The sequence below is a fragment of the Ixodes scapularis genome, unplaced genomic scaffold (genome assembly GCF_016920785.2).
Source record: "Ixodes scapularis isolate PalLabHiFi unplaced genomic scaffold, ASM1692078v2 PGA_scaffold5__190_contigs__length_132052651, whole genome shotgun sequence".
Taxonomy (NCBI): Eukaryota; Metazoa; Arthropoda; class Arachnida; order Ixodida; family Ixodidae; genus Ixodes; species Ixodes scapularis.
The window spans coordinates 1,560,911-1,577,500 of record NW_024609880.1 but is presented as its reverse complement, the minus strand read 5'-3'; the positions used below and the strand labels follow the sequence as shown (position 1 = coordinate 1,577,500).

Here is a 16,590-nt window from a genome sequence, read left to right as displayed (position 1 = left end):
ATTATCAGTAGTTTATTTTAGGGGGTACATTTTACAGCGTATGTATATCGCCATATGTCCGTCGCTGTGTGCGTTATTTTGTTTACATGCCACTACTAGAAGCTCGTCACATGGCATGTAAACAGCGTCTCGGTAGGGATCATTACCGGGGGGGGGGGGGGGGGTGGCACGAGCCCCGATGCCTCCCCGTAGTCTACGCCTGTGGTCACGGGTTACCCTAGCCAAGACGCACCTACGAGCGTACCCATAAAAGGAAAACAAACCGTTAGCTAAAATTTGAGTGAACCTTACCGAAATTTAAAAAAAAAAAAAAAAGGCTAATGAGGTATTTGTCATCACGTTGGATGGAGGCCAGATCATTAGTAAGACCGGGGTTTAGTGTTCTGATTTTGTTTTTCTGCTTTCTCACTTAGAACAATTTGCCACTTTTTTTATTTCGTTATCTGAACGCTGCGACAAGGTACGACGCTTTTAGGAGTCATCTACTGCATATAAATAAAATAGAACACAAAAGACTTCATTCGCGCGTTAAATATAGTACGTGCTAATGTGCTGGCCTAAGAAAGCTGCTTGTTGATACAGGACTAGGCAACTGGCAGAAACGTCTATACACACAAAAGTATAGACATTCACAGTTGCTAACAGTTTGTCACTAGTGTATATATATTATTATATGTACAGGGTGTTTTTTTTAAGCTTAAAAGAATTAAAAAAAAAACACGAAAGCTAGAATAATGCGGTCTGCGCAAATGAGTTATACTGCCAGGGGGACATAATATAGGAGGCTAATTGTAAAGATCAGTCGGCTAATTAGTTAAAATTTTTTAATGAACTTTTTAATGAATGAAAATATACATATAGTTACAATTAGAAACTTGCTCAGCGTCATCAAAAACCACTAAATCAATAATTTTCAGAAAGATATTGAGCGCGTGAGAAGCGTAGTAGTGCACTAAAGTTAGCGCTCGTGGAGAACGTACAAAGCTAGCGGTTGCAATAAGGCGTCCGCGCAATTTTTCCGACTCTTGTCTAGCCCCAACCTTGTACTTGCTCCACGAGCGGTAACTTTAGTGCACTACTACGCTTCTCACGCGTTCAAAGTCTTTCTGAAAATTACTGATTTAGCGGTTTTCGATGACGCCGAGCAAGTTTCTAATTGGAACTATATGACTATTTTCATTAATTAAAAAGTTAATTAACGAATTTTAATTAATTTGATCATGACGATTAGCCCCCTATACTATGTCCCCCTGGCCGCACAACTCACCTGCACAGACCGGATTAACCTAGCTTTCATGGTTTGTTTTTAAAAATTCTGTTAAGCTTAAAAAAAACGAAAAACACCCTTGTGTATATATATATAAGAATAAAGAAGAATAAATCGTCCGTTGTTGCTGTTTTCACTAAGGGTCTTTTCTTCTCAGTTATATACCCTCGCCTTCGGCCTCCCGCCACCATGCCCGTTGTATATATATATATATATATATATATATATATATATAGGTGAGGCAGAGTAGCTTGAGAACAATGGACCGGGAAAATGTAATAAGTCAGAGATCCGTACTTGCGGAGTTGCTATGCTAGGAGTTTATTGCATGTATTTCGACAGTTTCGCCGAGAGGCTCGGCTTCGTCAGGAGATGGCATACATGTGAGGGCATCAGACTGTGCAAAGCAGTAAGGGGCCAATGGGGCGAGGAGGACGTGACGTCACGAAAAATAAAAGTAAAAAGACCTAAAAAAAAAAAAGTTGTATTTGAGCGCGTTCCCACGTTAGGGCGGCGGGTTTCAAAGCTAAAGAGGCGTATATGAAATCTCCGACACTGCGGTGGGTACAATAGGTCATAAACGGACGGCACTGGCTCTGGAACGACATCTTCGGTACTAATTGTCCGTAAGGCTAAGCCGATGTGGGCGTCCGTCTCCGCGACGGTCACCCCTCGTCCCCTCGGGCGCCGCACGCCGCGGAAGAGAGGGGAGAGGGGAGCAAGGAGCAGATCGCGGGGCAGGGGGGGGGGGGCGCAGGGGAGGGTGGGGCGAATACCCCCGGATAGTTGCAAAGCTGTCGTCGTACCGGACAGAGAATTAAAAATACAAATTTAAAAGATAAAACATTAAAGTAAAACTTAAAATAAATACAAATAAATACGCATGCCTCGGGTCAAGACCGAGTAACATTGTGTGCAGCCGGACAGCATAGCGCGGAAGGCGCAGGTTTCCTTCGCCTTTCAATGAAAAGAAATGAAAATTGAATATTAGCGGATCTCGCATATGAGTGGGTAGACCAACGAAAAAGGACGCAATGTGCACAGAAGCGCGTGTGGAAGGCTCGCTGTTTCGTACAAACACACACACACACAAACAAAATAATAGTCCAATTCCACCAGCCAATGCAGTGCCACTTGGTCAGGGTGAGAATGGTGATCCCTGTTAATTCTTAGACAACGTTTTAATCGCTGCAAGTGTCCCTGGATTTTCGTTTATTCCTTTATCGATCGTGTTGAATCGGTATATGAGATACGATTCGCGCTGCTCCCGTTCGCGGTCTGACTTAAATCCGGTTTCAAGGATCGTTACCGAAAGTTTCCCGAACGAATGATGTGGGAGGCTAAGGTGTTTTGAAAGAGATAGGCTTGGGAGCGATTTTGAATGAGATTTGTGATTATTAAAGCGTTCCCTGAATGCTCTCTTCGTTTGCCCTATATATTGCATTTTGCAGACAGTGCACTCAAGCAAATAAACCACATTTGAAGAGTCACACGTCAGGTTCCCTCGAATTTTTAAGCAGAATTGCGATTGTGTGCTGCTGGCGGTGCCAGTATGTTGCATTTGTTTGCAGACCAGACATCCCGGTTTCTTGCACGGCTTGCATTCGTCATTTGACAATGACGAATTCAGTCGAGAGTTTACAAGTGAGTCTCTTAGGTTACGTGATCGTCTGTAGACCACACCGGGGGCGGACGGAAACGCACGTTTAAGACGTTCGCTTTGTTCTAGAATATTATAGTGCCGTCTCAGTATACCGTTTACATTAGGAAAGTTTGTGCTGTAAGTTAGGCATAGATTCGTGCGTTGTAGGTCGGGTTTGGGGGGCCGGTTCGCAATTAAGTCCTCGCGGTTCAATTGTTTAGCTTTTTGAATTGCGTCGTCAATTACACGTAATGGATATTTTTGTTTTCCCAGCATTGTCTTTAGGTTCTGGGCGCTCGCATCAAAATCTTCCTCTTTCGTGCAAATCCGTTTGAAACGGTGGGCTTGGCTGTAGGGGACGCTGTTTTTACAATACCGGGGGTGGTCGCTCTGGTAATGAAGATAATGTTGTCGATCTGTCGGTTTACGGTAGAGATTTGTGGAGAGTTCACCATTTTCAATTTTTACAGTTACATCTAAGAAGTTAATATCCGTTTGAGAGTAGGGGTAAGTGAAGTTAATGTTCGGGTGTACAGAATTGTAACAGCCTATGAAATCCAGCAGTTCCTCCTCGCTGTGTGTCCAAATAAGAAAGATATCGTCTATATATCTCTTGTAGAAAGTTGGCGTTAGGGGGAATTCAGAAAGAATTTCGCAGGAACGATTTGGCCTGCGTTTTCTGAAACACCCTATATGTATAAAGATGAAATATTTTGGTAAGACTACGTCCACTTGAACATTCCCGAAACAAGAAATGAGATTGTGGGTGTCTGTAGAATTTGTTTTTGGTGAAACAAACTTGTCAGCAAGACAGATCACATCGTTTTCTTTCTTGCTCACAAGTATTACTCACTGATATAAACGCTAGATGCGTCCAGGGGCGGATTTAGAGGGGGGTCCGGATGTCCTGACCCCCCTCTTGATTTATGCATGTGTAAAATTTAGGGCGTGAAACGAGGGAGAGGGGGAGGGGGTTCCTAAATAAATGGTACGCTGACCAACACCTGATCCCCCCCCCCTCAGGAAATTCCTGCATCCGCCCCGGGATGCATCCACAATGCCGAATACTTTTTTCACGATATTAGGCTTAGGGGACGTCGACTCACAAAATATTTCTCCTTTCCTTTAGAGCGCAGCTCGACTAGTTTCCCGTTTACGGGTTCAGCGGCGTCGATGCCGGCGTCGCCGTTGCCGTTACCGTCGGCGTCGACGTCGGCGTCACAGCGTGTTGCACTATGGGACGTTTCCCCGAAAAAGTTAGCGGGAAATGTTTCCGCTAAATTTAGCGGGGAAGTTTTTCCGCTAAATTTAGCGGGGAAATGTTTCCGCTGAATTTAGCGGTGAAATTGACGTAATGTGACCTTAAAGGAATACTAAAACGAAATTTGGGCGCTCATTTTTTGTTCTAAGTGTGTTCAAAGAAGCAGTATCACATCGAACACACCAATATCTTGTTAGAAAAGTCATGAAAATTAATTTTAAAACGAATTAATCGATTAGCAAAGAGCACCTGGTGGATGTCGCTAACGCCTCGTCTCAGTCGTCTGTAATGCCCATCTAGGAACCTTGAGAGGTAGTGACGGTAACTGTCTCGCGTCCGGCCACGACGAGAGAAGAGGGGAAGGAGGAAGTCTCCTCTTTTCGAGAATCCCTTTTGTGTGTCCCAGAAGTTAGAGCGACCTTGGGACACTTTTTCCTTCGATGACAGTAGGGCCGCTTTTGCTGTTGTGTACCCAACTTTAGCTTCGCTCTTGTACTGATATATTTTCTTTTACTTTTGGTACACAGGGCACAGATGCGATGTCGAGTCATGTGCTTTACCACAATTTGTGTAGAGCAGGTCAGCCGCTTCACACTTCATACGGTCGTGTGCTCCTCCACAGCGAGTGCAGCGCACGTCGTTTGTGCAGGCGGTTTGGACATGTCCAAAACGACCGCATTTCCAGCACTGGCGTGGTTTCTCTATGTACGGCTGCAACTTGAACCTTGTGTATCCCACGGTGACGTATTCTGGTAGTGTGTCCGTGCTGAAGACGACTTTGACAGACTCAGATTTACCCAGTCGGGAAATGGAGATGATGGGTGCAGTTGCACGGACTGCCGATTGTAGCTCGGCTTCGGTAATGTAAACTGGTGCCTGGTAGAGCACTCCGGCCGCAAATTCCCGTGGAAGTGCTTCGTAAGCGATGACAGGCATTCCGCCTAATGAGGTGAGTCCAAGAAGCGCTTTCGTGGCTTCAGTGTTTCTTGTGTCAATCGCCAGCACGTGGAGTCTTCGATTGGGCCTAACCAAGATGACCCCATCTGGAGCAGTCATTTCAAGTTTCTCTGTAATCTTCATCGGGTTAATTGTTGCAATCATGCTTTCTGAATCTTTGGGCTTGATTATTACTGTAAGGCGGGGATGAGCCTTTGTCATGGTTTTGACTGTCTTACTGCTTCAGTCTGAGCTAGTAGATGATTTGCGTCTCTTTCGGCCCAGGACCATTTGATATGGCTCTGAATTCATATCTTGATCATCACATATACTTTCGTAGTAGGATATGGTGCTTGAGGAGCTCGACATACCCGTTAAATCCTGTTCCATTTCGGTTGGCGTGGAAACTTGGCCGGAAGGAAGGCCCTCCGCGGCCATGGTCGGTGAGCGATGCGTCAAATTAGAAGATCGTATGGTTTTTCCCTGGCCCGAGCAGTGAGAAACTTGATTAAAATCAAAATATAGCGAGACGCTCACAATAGCAGTGAAAACAGAACAGACTACTTCTTTCCTGCGACCGAGTAAGACCTGGAGAGACCAGACCGGTTTTTAAGTCTCTTGAGATCTCTTAGGACCAGATCCGCTGAAGCGCAAGCGGTCCTAAGAAGTCGCCAAAAGCTTAAAAACCGGTCTGGTCTCTCTCGGTCTTACTCGGTCGCAAGAGTGTGAACGGCGCTCTACCCTTTCTTCTTTGCAACTTCGTAGGAAAGTCTCTCAGCTCTGCCTCCTTCACAAAATCTATTATGACTGTCTTGACCTTAAAACAGCATTAGTATCACCTCCCGATCAAACATCATCTCGCCCAGACAATGCCTGTACCATCAAGAGGATTTCGGCTCAACAAACGCTTTCAACTGATCTTTCCTTCCACAAGCTATGAATGACTGGAACGGATTCCATCCTCCATCGTCACCATCGTAGACCCAAACGCCTTTAAATCAAGTCTTCAATTGCACTTTTTATGTTATTAAGTGTTTCACAAGCTTTTCCTGAATGTATTTATTTTTGTGTCTATTTTTTCCAATGTATAATATGAATGATCCCCCCCCCCCCCTCATGTAATGCCCTCACGGGCCCTTAAGGTTCAATAAAGAAAATGAAATGAAATGAATGCAATAAATAAAATAATCACTTTTTCCCCTCTTCATTCACTATATATGTATACAAATTTGTGACGCTTGCGTTGATATATAGTCAAAAGTAAGGTGCGCAGACAGAACAGCCGTCGAATGATAAAAATAAAATAAAATGTAATTTAATGGCGATTAAAAAAAGTCACACAATAAAAAAAGTTGTATTAGTTTACAAGTACATTGAAGCTAGACATAAGAAAGCTAGATACACGGAGAATACACTTAAAAATGACAAAATTAGAGTCAAGGTTAAACACAAGAACTTACAAAAATAAATTGTCATATAGAAAACAGAACAACGAACTAAAAATAAAAATAAGAATAAAAAAGGCCCGTTCTCTTTTTTTTAAAATTTTGCATGGTATTTCCTATTTAACAATTTATTTTTGTAAGTTCTTGTGTTTAACTTTGACTTTTATTCTGTAGTTTTTATTCCCCGCGTATCTAGCGTTCTTGTGGCTAGCTTTGATTGTACTTGTAAACGAATGCAACTTTTTTTGGCACTTTACTCCTTCCCCTACATGTTTTTGTTACATGTACAAAACACTCACGAAAAATAAAAAAAATGTTACTAGCGAACTTCGAAATCTACGGCGCAGCTTATTTCTGAACAATATATATATATATTTTTTAATTCGTATGTTTAGTTTATATTGCTGTCATTAACAAACAACCTGCGCACCACGACACGTAGTAGGGTAGTGGGCTTTGATGAAGCTCAAACAACTTTAATATCTCATAATAATGAAAAAAAAAAAAAACGCTCAGCAACATCGTTTGCTGATTTCAGGAATTCGAAGAATAGTGAGGTCGTTCCTAAGGAGGCGCACCTCACGATTCAGTAATTAGATATTTGTTTTGGGTGTTAATAGTTGCTAATGTAGATATCGTTGTTCTCGATGCGGGTGTTAACTGACATCACACCACTGTCTACGCCCCTGATGAAGCGAGTATACTACTGTTGACGCGTTGTCACGACACTATGTCGGGATACACACTCGTCTATAAACGATTGTACACAGGGCATCTAGCAGTCACCGTGTTCTCCCTCCCGTGAGCAAGCACGTGAAATTGCAGGCCTGCCGAAGCTATCTTCACGTGCATGCTGCACGTGCTTGCACACACGGGGCACCAGTCGGGGCGCCATGCTTCTGACCGCCTATTTGACCGGCATCAGTCTCGAGAGAGCTGTTTTGTCAGTGCACGTGTCAGCAGTGCAGACAGAGCAATTACGTAGCAACCGCGACACGAGAGCCGACAGCGCCTCGATCTGGCCGACCGCGCTCGCTCTGCTGGAATGGGAGCGTGGGGCTCCCGAGCACCGTTAGATTGCTGATGATTCAGAACCACGGTGTTCAGGACGCTGCTTCGTTGTTGAGAATGCTTTGCCTTGCGAACACCTGCGAAGCCGTTCCAGTGGTCGGCGCACCACTCTCGCAGCATCGCAACAGCTGTCTTGAGACTGCATGCGGGTGAAGGAGGCGTGCCGGTGCGTCCGCTCTGTACTTCAGTATCAAACAAGCTCATCGCGTAACGGGAGAGCCGTCTGATCAAACCGGAGCAGTTTGCCGGTCACCGGTCACTCGGCTGCGCAAACTGGTCACCCGTTTGAACAAATGGGCGACCCGCTTGCCCAAACGAGTGACGCGTTCGCCCAAACGGGTGACCGAGATGGCTTAAATCGATGACCGGTATGGCTCAAACGGGTGATCCGTTTGACAAACGGGTGACTGGTATGGCTAAACTGTAACAGGTATTTATTTATTTATTTATTCCAATACCCTCAGGGCCAACGGCATTACAGAGGGGAGTGGGTTGTATTCAACAAGAAAAATTATACTATGAATAACTTAAAGGCAAAGCACATATAAGTTATGAACAATAAAAATTAGAAAGAGCAGTTTTAAACAAATCATCCGCCTGGATTATGGCGATGGAGGTGGGAAGGCGGTTCCAATCCAAAGAAGTTTTGGGAACCAGTTTACTTTCGTACAGGTGCCAAATGCTTTCTTTTATTAGGGGAGCAACTTTAATATCCTTGGAGTGACCATCATGTATGGCTCAATTTCTTATTTTATAAAAACATAACCCTGGAATCAGACCGCGTGTATCCGTGTGTGTTCGTGTATATGTGCCTTCTAGGTGTGGCACATTTATTTTTAAATTAGATTTGAAATTTTCTATAGTGGATGTTTGTTTCCTATTAATATTAGAGAGAAAAAAAACAATTTAAATTTATATTTTATTTTTTTTTGTAAAAATATGCATCGATGGGATTTCGATCTACAGCTCAAAAAACCGACGTACAACCTACGTTTTCTGAAGGGAAGATAATCCTTTTAGAGCTCACTTCTAACCTGCGCGGCAGCCAAGTTGAAGCGAGGTAAAAAGTAGAGAGGATATAGGAAAAAAGGAGGCGGTTTAAAAATGGAAAGCGCGAAGTGTACGTTGGGGCCTTTAACACAACAATGCACATTACCTGTAAACATTAATGGACTGCCAACGTAAACTGGGGCCTCTTCAGGCGCTATTTCACACATTAAAAGTCCACTTGAAACAAGCATGAATAGGTTAAGTTATCAAATAACACAATTTCTATCTCACTAGGAACGTAATCCGCAGCACGGTTGTGTCTTGGGGGTGTTTGCAGGTTTCGAAGAAAATTTTGTAAGATTTAATGAAGGAAGACCAATATAAGAATATGAGTAATACTTGAGTTGTTTTTTAACCCTTAGGTATTTTTCTAAGGTTCTTGAATTCGAAGCTAAGAGATAGAAGACGTTTAATTCTCTTTTTTTGTGTGTGTCTCAGACGGCGCTATCCTCCCTCTACAAGATTATAGAAGATTAACCCTTTACTCAAAATTCACACAAAAGCAGATTTGCGGTTAGTTGTAATGGCCCGATGGCTGCCGTGCTTCGACCGCTTCGGTGGCTGGAACGGTTAAGGCATTTTCACGATGTCAGCTTCGCCGCAGCTTTGCTCATCCCGAGACAGACTACGTCACGATTGCGCCGGATGTGACGTGGCCCCCACTGGCTGCTCTTCGAGCACTTGCCAGTGTGGGCCGTTTATAGCAGTAAATACAGCCATTAAGCTCAGGATACAAATGTGCGATTGTCATTTACGGATTTTCTGGATTATATTCAGCCTATTTCTGAACACGACGGGTATGTTTCAAATTTCGTCGAAGTATCCCTTTAAGATACCCTCGCACACTATAGACTACAGAAAACAACAACAACAACAAGTAAGATTTATATATATAAAAAAAGAAGAAACAAAGCGAAAAAATCAGTTAGGAGCCCAATTACCTACGTTTTTCTCGAATCCCTAATTCCAGTCGTCAGATGAAAGGACAGGCGGAAGTGGGACTGAGTGAGGTTCTCCGCTCCTTATCCGATTTATCCTCCTTATCGCCCACATGCGCTGGTCGCGGGAAAGTGCAGTGCCTGTGCCGCTGTTTTTTCTTTATGGCGCACGTGCGCTGGAAAAAGAACTCACACGCTGACTTTCTGCTGGCCAGGCAAATGTTGGGCTCCGAATCTCGCCCGATCGATGCCGCGTAAAATAACTGTGGGTGCCGCCATTATTCTCTCTCTATCTGGGCCAAACAAGCGCGTTGCCACACAGCACCAGAATTGTTTGTTCCAAACGTAGTTGCGGTGTCCATTGATTGAGTCCCCCTATAGGCTCATACATTGACAGCTCATCTCGTCGCCACGGCCCACTAGCATTACACTTCGTTTCGTGCGTGGAAAATGTAGACGCCACCTCCTGCACATTACAACGTTCTTGGAGAGGAGTGGATTGAAAAGGGCATCGCTGAAGAAAAGCGGTGGACCCACGAGGCTCGGCGCGATCATCGCGCCAATGAGACGCGGGAACAGAGAAAACAGCAATTGCCCATACGAGCGGGGAAGCAAGCTGGAGTCGTTTTGCTCCGATCGAGGGCCGAGCGAGGAAACTGGGTTCACCTCAATTTAAAGAGCGATACATGACCTTCAGACAAGAAACGTCCAATGTGCCGAGGGACTGAGGAAGAGGAAGAGCCGACAGCGCGCTGAGCTGTAAGAACGCCGAACATAGATAGGAATAGTTAGTGGGTAGACATAAAGCTAGCTTCTCCCCAATGCACTCCTCGTCAATGAGAGAACCAAACGCCGTGCGCCGGTGTTCTGCGTTCTACCGCGTTCGGCAAGTGCAGTGGAGACAATGGCAGCTAGCTTTAAGTCTACCCACTAATTATTCTAATCAGAACGCGACGTTCTGACATCCACGCGCGCTCTCGCCTCCTCCTCTCCCTCACTTTCTCCGCGCATTGCTATCGCCTTTTGACGTAGTCTGCAGAAAAGCAACGCAAATATGCAGCCCCGTTCCTGTTAAAATTGACACTGAGTTAACATTAATGGGCTTGTGTTGCATGCATCTGCTAACATGTTTTTTGTTGTTTTTTTGCGCGTTGTGTGCATTTTGTTAAAGACATTGAAACTACTCTATAATCAACGACAAACGTTCTCTGCACAGGCAAGCCTACAAAAGAACAAGAGGGATGCCCCTGCACTTGCATCTTGAAGCGTGGTCACTCCTGATGATCTGTCTCGGGGTCTTCGTAGTCACATCAACATCTCCAAGCAAAGCTGGTTCGGTGTGGATACCAGTGGAGACACCTTTGTTGAATAGCACTGAGGTAATTAATTTTTGTTCTTTGTTCTTGTGTTGACGATATCAGACACAGGTAGACGTTCGCTTATAGATATTTTTTTGTTATCTTTTGATTAAGGTAAAGTTCTGTTCTCAAACATTTACTTTACATCCCAATTTATACCGTCCTATCCTCACATAGTTTGAGCTTTCTGCTATCCATGGTTTACCTAGCCGGGCCGGAAAGCACTCTTCCTTTTTTCTGGAACGCCCTGTAAATTGAAATCCCCACCAAAATGAAATGTGCATCTGTTTTTATTAATACACCTAATATAACGTCTAGGAACTCAAGCGAGGAAGAGATATTTGCACTCAATGAAGGATGAACAAAAAAAATATTATTTTTATGCTGCAAAGGATGATCTAGTACTAGTCTCTTCTAATAGTAGTGAAATCACCAATAACTGCACTGTCGAGCCACATTCTAAAGCGTACACACACTCTCTTCTAGTTTATTGCTTCGATTTATATAAATATGTTCTAATCCTCTAGACTATTCATTTTGTCTGAATTCTTACGCCATGACTCGGTAATCATAAGAGCATCAAACATCAAACTTAATCCGTTTCAAAGATGCTTAAATTTTTAAACTTCTTCAACACTGATTGCACATTTATATGAAACATAGAAAAATGAACTTTTGGTTGATCTTTGAAAATGAGCCCTGATTCGCTCGGCAACAAATAAGCCCTGTCACTCTTAGCGGGAAACAAAAACCAAGACTTGCATAAATTGCAAAAGAAATTACTGCAGTTCCTGCAAATCATATTTTGGTTTTCTTACTTAGACTTGGGTTTTCATTTTTTTCTTTCATGAAGTTTTTTTTTAAACATAACTAAGTGGGATTAGTTCTTCTAGTTCCATTTTGTCGCTTTCCAAGGAAATGCCGTGTCCTGCTGTGCCAAGTTTTCCAGCATATAAACTTTGCTTACTAACATGCTTCAAATTTGACCGTTTGCCAAGCCACATGTCTCGCGTTACTTGTCTAGGGAAGCGCCCCAAAATTACGGCTATCTTATCAGGACGTCAGAAAGTCAATGGGTGACAATAACTTGATCAGCTGTCAAGTCAGGTACACCAAATTGCACTACGACTTCCTTAGTTCGGAACAACTGTTCTTAGTTTTCGCTCTAAAACTTTTTTTTTTTAGATTCTGTTTGAGATTTTTTATTCAAGTTAGGGCACTTTTTTTTTTGCCGTTCCATTTCTTAGATGTTTTCCGCCTTTATCAAGTAGGTAACCCCTTTTGTTCAAGGTTTTACCAAATACGATATTTGGTTTTACTTCGTCTTGTCCAACCCTGTTGTATCAATTTTGAAGACCATAAAAATAAACGAAAAGAATCAAACATTCTTTATGTGAGTGGAATGGTAACTGAAATGAAGTGTAGGTTCATCGGAAAATTGAGTGCTTTATTAAATAAACATTTTGCTACAGCACCAGGTAAATCCGATTAACATGATAATGTACTGTGCTCACGAAATTAATCCGGAACATGCAAACGGCGTTTTATTATACTAGAGCGTTATCTTGGCGGCAGCCGAAGAACTGCTCCATGACGTAGCTTCCAATGAAACAGTCGGACTACGGTGGGGAGGGGGGGGGGGGCTTGTTTAAGGCTGAAACCGCCTCTGAAACGGAGATAAACAGGGCAAGTTTGCCTGCGAGGCACTCTTTGCGTCATTCAGTAGGAGCATAATGTGGTTAATGATTAAGCATTCAGTCACAAACTGTTTCGACAATCACCTTCCCGTCTTCCTACAGAAAGGTGGACACGGGTATTGATTAATCGACGGTCAAAATTGCTGTTTCGTCTACAGTCTAGAGAGCGGCCTCCCCTGCTTGGACTATTCCATTGTGGGCTACGTCAGGAAGCAGTTATTAGGCCGCCGCCAGGATAGCGCTCCAATAAGATGAGAGAGTGTTCGGGTGTTTCGTATAAGTTTGGTGACCACCGTGTGCTAAATGGTTGTTTTTATAGTGATATTATCAAAAGCTACGCGTTTTAAATAAAGTCTACCTATTTTGTCCCTTTTCAGACCCCTCTTAATGAAAAGGATGTAAAGCTTGAAAGATACCAAGATTTTAAAAGGGTAATTATCAGTTCATCTGATGAAACTAGCACAATCAACACTTGTATAGACACTTCCCGAGATGGCTTTTGGCAACCATGCGACGCTGCCTTGACAGTGCTCGAAAGGGGGTGTTGTTCACTATGATCGGGCAAGGCAGTGCCATTTATTTATCAATCAGTCACTAAGTCTTTATTTAGCTTCAGTATAACATTGAAATTGCGGAAGTTGTATCTGGATCCTTAAGGCGGGTTTACACCGGCGATATAAAAGACTCTCGCGATGCGACTACAGGTTTTCCCGCTCATTTTAATCCAAGCGACGGAAAATTTAATCCAAGTGCCACCCAATTTATCCAAGCGCCACATGATATAATCCTTGCGCTACCCAATTTAATCCCGGGGTCAGTCAATTTAATCCACAATCGATATATGCACTTATTGTCTTCCGGAACAACCTCAAGGATGACGCCTGGAGGACGATGTGTAGGACGACCTCAAGGACGACTTCTAGGAAGACCTTGAGGACGACGCCTAGAGGACGAAGTTTAGGACGACCTCAGGGACAATGACTGGGACGACCTCAAGGACGACGTCTAGGACGACCTGGAGGACGACTTTGAGGACGACGTGTAAGACGGCCTCAAGGATGCGTTTAGGACGACCTCGAGGAGAACCTCTCGGACGACCTCAAGAACGACGTCTAGGACGACTTCGAGGAAGACGTCTAGGACGACCTCTAAGATGAAGTTTACGGCGACCTCAAGGACGACGTCTACGACGAACTCAGGGGCAACTTCGAAAACAACCTCGAGGACGACATTTAGAGGACGACGTCCTTTAGGTGTCCTCGTTTGTTTTAGAATTTGTCCTAGACGTCTTTCCTGATGTGATCCTAGGCGTCGTCCTTCAGGTCGTCCTTAAAATTGTCCAAGACGTCGTCTTAGACGTCCGCCTAGGCGTCGTCCTTGAGGTTGTTTTTGATTTCGTCCTAGACGTCGTCCCTGAGGTTGTTCTAAACGTCGCCCTCAAGGTCGTCCTAGACGCCATCCTTGAGGTCGTCCTAGATGATGTCCTAGACGTCGTCCTCGAGGTTGTTCAAAAAGTTGTCCCTGAGCTCGTCCTAGACGTCGTCCTCCAGGCGTCGTCCTTGAGGTCGTCCAAGAATTAAGTCGTCCTAGACATTGTCCACTTGGTCGTCCTAGACTCGTCCCTGAGGTCGTCGTAAACATTGTCCTTTAGGCAGTGTTCGAGATCGTCATAGAAGTCGTCATTGAGGTCGTCATAGAAGTCGTCCTCTGGGCATCGTCCTAGACGTTGGTAATATTGCCGCGCGCCAAGTAGGCAGCGCGGCCGTAGCCTAACGGTTATCGCGCTTGCCTCCCACGCGAAGGGCCAGGGTTCGATTCCTGGCCGCGGTTACGCATTTTGTTGACACTGTAATGAAATGTTCTGGTGAATTCGAGAACCGTCTAGCTGATTCGAGTTTAGAATGTTCTACGCGTCGAACCTTCTACGTCGAATGCTCCAGAAGCCAACGCGTGTACAAAAGCGGCTCCGCGTGGCAAGCCGGAGTCAGTTTCGTCCCAGCGTTCAACTCTGCTGCTACGCCGACTTCGACGCCCGCGACACTCCGTTATTGTCTGTTGTACCCTTTTATTTTGGCACAAGTTCGCCACATTAAACGTTTATTTCTTCCTGTTCATTTCTTGTTTATTGGTCACCACCCGTGACATTTTGGTGGAGGTGCGGGGTAACCGCATGCCCGTGCAGCGCTCCCCTCCGAGTTCCCGCAGTGCAAGTCCGCACACCAGCCCCCAAGAACCCAACGAAGACCAGACCGAGATCCGATTAAGTCGCCGGAACCTTGGCCTACTCCCGGAATCAGGACCCTTGCCACCCAGGACCAGGCAAACCAGGAGGACGACGATGGCCAACCAGTCGGAGACCCCGGCCGCTCCAGCCGTCGTTTATCTGCCCGTCGCACCGCGCACGGCTCCTCCATTCCACGGCGAGCAATACGAAGATGTCGAAGACTGGATTGACCAGTATGAACGCGTTGCCCGCCACAATTGCTGGACCGACGAGCAGCGCCTGCACAACGTCTATTTTTCGCTTGAGGGTACCGCCAAGCACTGGTACGAGAATCATGAGTCCTCTTTGACGTCGTGGGACATTTTCAAGACCGATCTCAAGGCTACGTTCAGGAACCACCACCGTCGAGAGAGAGCCGAGGACCTACTGCGAACCAAAACCCAGGGCCCCAACGAGAGCGTCACCGGCTTCGTAGAGGACGTTTTGCGCCTGAGCGCCCGCGCCGACCCTGGGGCTACCGAAGAAAAGAAACTACGAATTCTCATGCGCGGGGTGAGAGACGACATTTTCGGAGGCTTCGTCCGCAACCCGCCGGCAACCGTCGACGCCTTTGTCACCGAGGCAACAAACATCGAGCGTGCCCTCCAAGCGCGCGCTTCCCACTACCAGCGGCATCCAAGCGTCACTACAACCGCTCTGCTTAGCGGCGAAAACGCTCCTGGTACGGACATCCGCGAAATCATCCGGGAGTTCGTCCGGGAGGAAATCCGCCGGTTGCTGCCAGCTGCAAACCGACCAGCGACGCTCTCCATTGCCGAGGTTGCGCGGGAAGAAGTTCAGAGAGCCATCCAACCAGAGGGACGTTATCCTCGGAATGGACTTCCTCTGCGAGTATGGCGCCGTCATCGACCTCGGGGCAAACCAGCTGACGCTGCGAAAGCCTGTTTTACCGCCGGTGGAGACCAACACGACGTCAACCGCGATCCGAGTTATCGCCGACCATGTGAACTTACCGCCGCGGTCGAGTGTTTTCGTCACCGTCATAACCGACTCAGCCATGCACGGTGAAGCTCTTCTGGAAGGCAGCGTCCAACTGCTCCTTGAGAAAGGGATTGGCGTCGCACGAGGCGTAACGGATCTCCAAGAAGGACGTGCAACTGTTCTTGTGACAAACTTCCGAGAGGAGCCGCAACACCTAACGAAGGGTACCACTGTGGGCCACATTAAGCAGCTTCAGGCGCCAGCCGTGGTCACCGCAATCTCCGAAGAACCCTCGTCGTCACAGCAGAACAGCACGCCGCCGCCGCCGATCGACATTGACCCCGAGCTCCCAGCTCCTAAGCGCCGGCAACTGGTTGATCTCCTCGCCGAATACAGTGACTCTTTTGCCACGTCGTCAAAAGTTCGCCAAACACCAATGGCGAAACATCGCGTTACTACCGACGACGACGCGCTCCCTGTCCATCAGTCGCCGTATCGAGTCTCCTTAAAGGAAAGGATGGTGATTCAGGATCAAGTCCAAGAAATGCTCGACGACGACATCATTCAACCCTCAAGAAGTCCATGGGCGTCCCCAGTCGTCCTTGTAAAGAAGAAGGACGGAACCCTGCGGTTCTGCGTGGACTATCGTCGACTGAACGCTGTGACGAAGAAGGACGTCTATCCGCTCCTCCGCATCGACGATACGTTAAAACGACTGCG

At 45.8% G+C, this 16,590-nt stretch overlaps 1 protein-coding gene across 1 annotated transcript in view; it reads left to right on the top strand.

Moving 5' to 3' along the window:
- Positions 1 to 16,590, top strand: part of LOC115322543 — a 38,030-nt gene that overhangs the window by 554 nt on the left and 20,886 nt on the right. Inside the window, exons 2-3 of the mRNA XM_040214930.1 lie at positions 10,827 to 10,989; positions 13,043 to 13,096. Of these exons, the coding sequence (XP_040070864.1) occupies positions 10,852 to 10,989; positions 13,043 to 13,096 (192 nt within the window). The 5' untranslated portion in view covers positions 10,827 to 10,851. The remainder of the gene's footprint in view (positions 1 to 10,826; positions 10,990 to 13,042; positions 13,097 to 16,590) is intronic.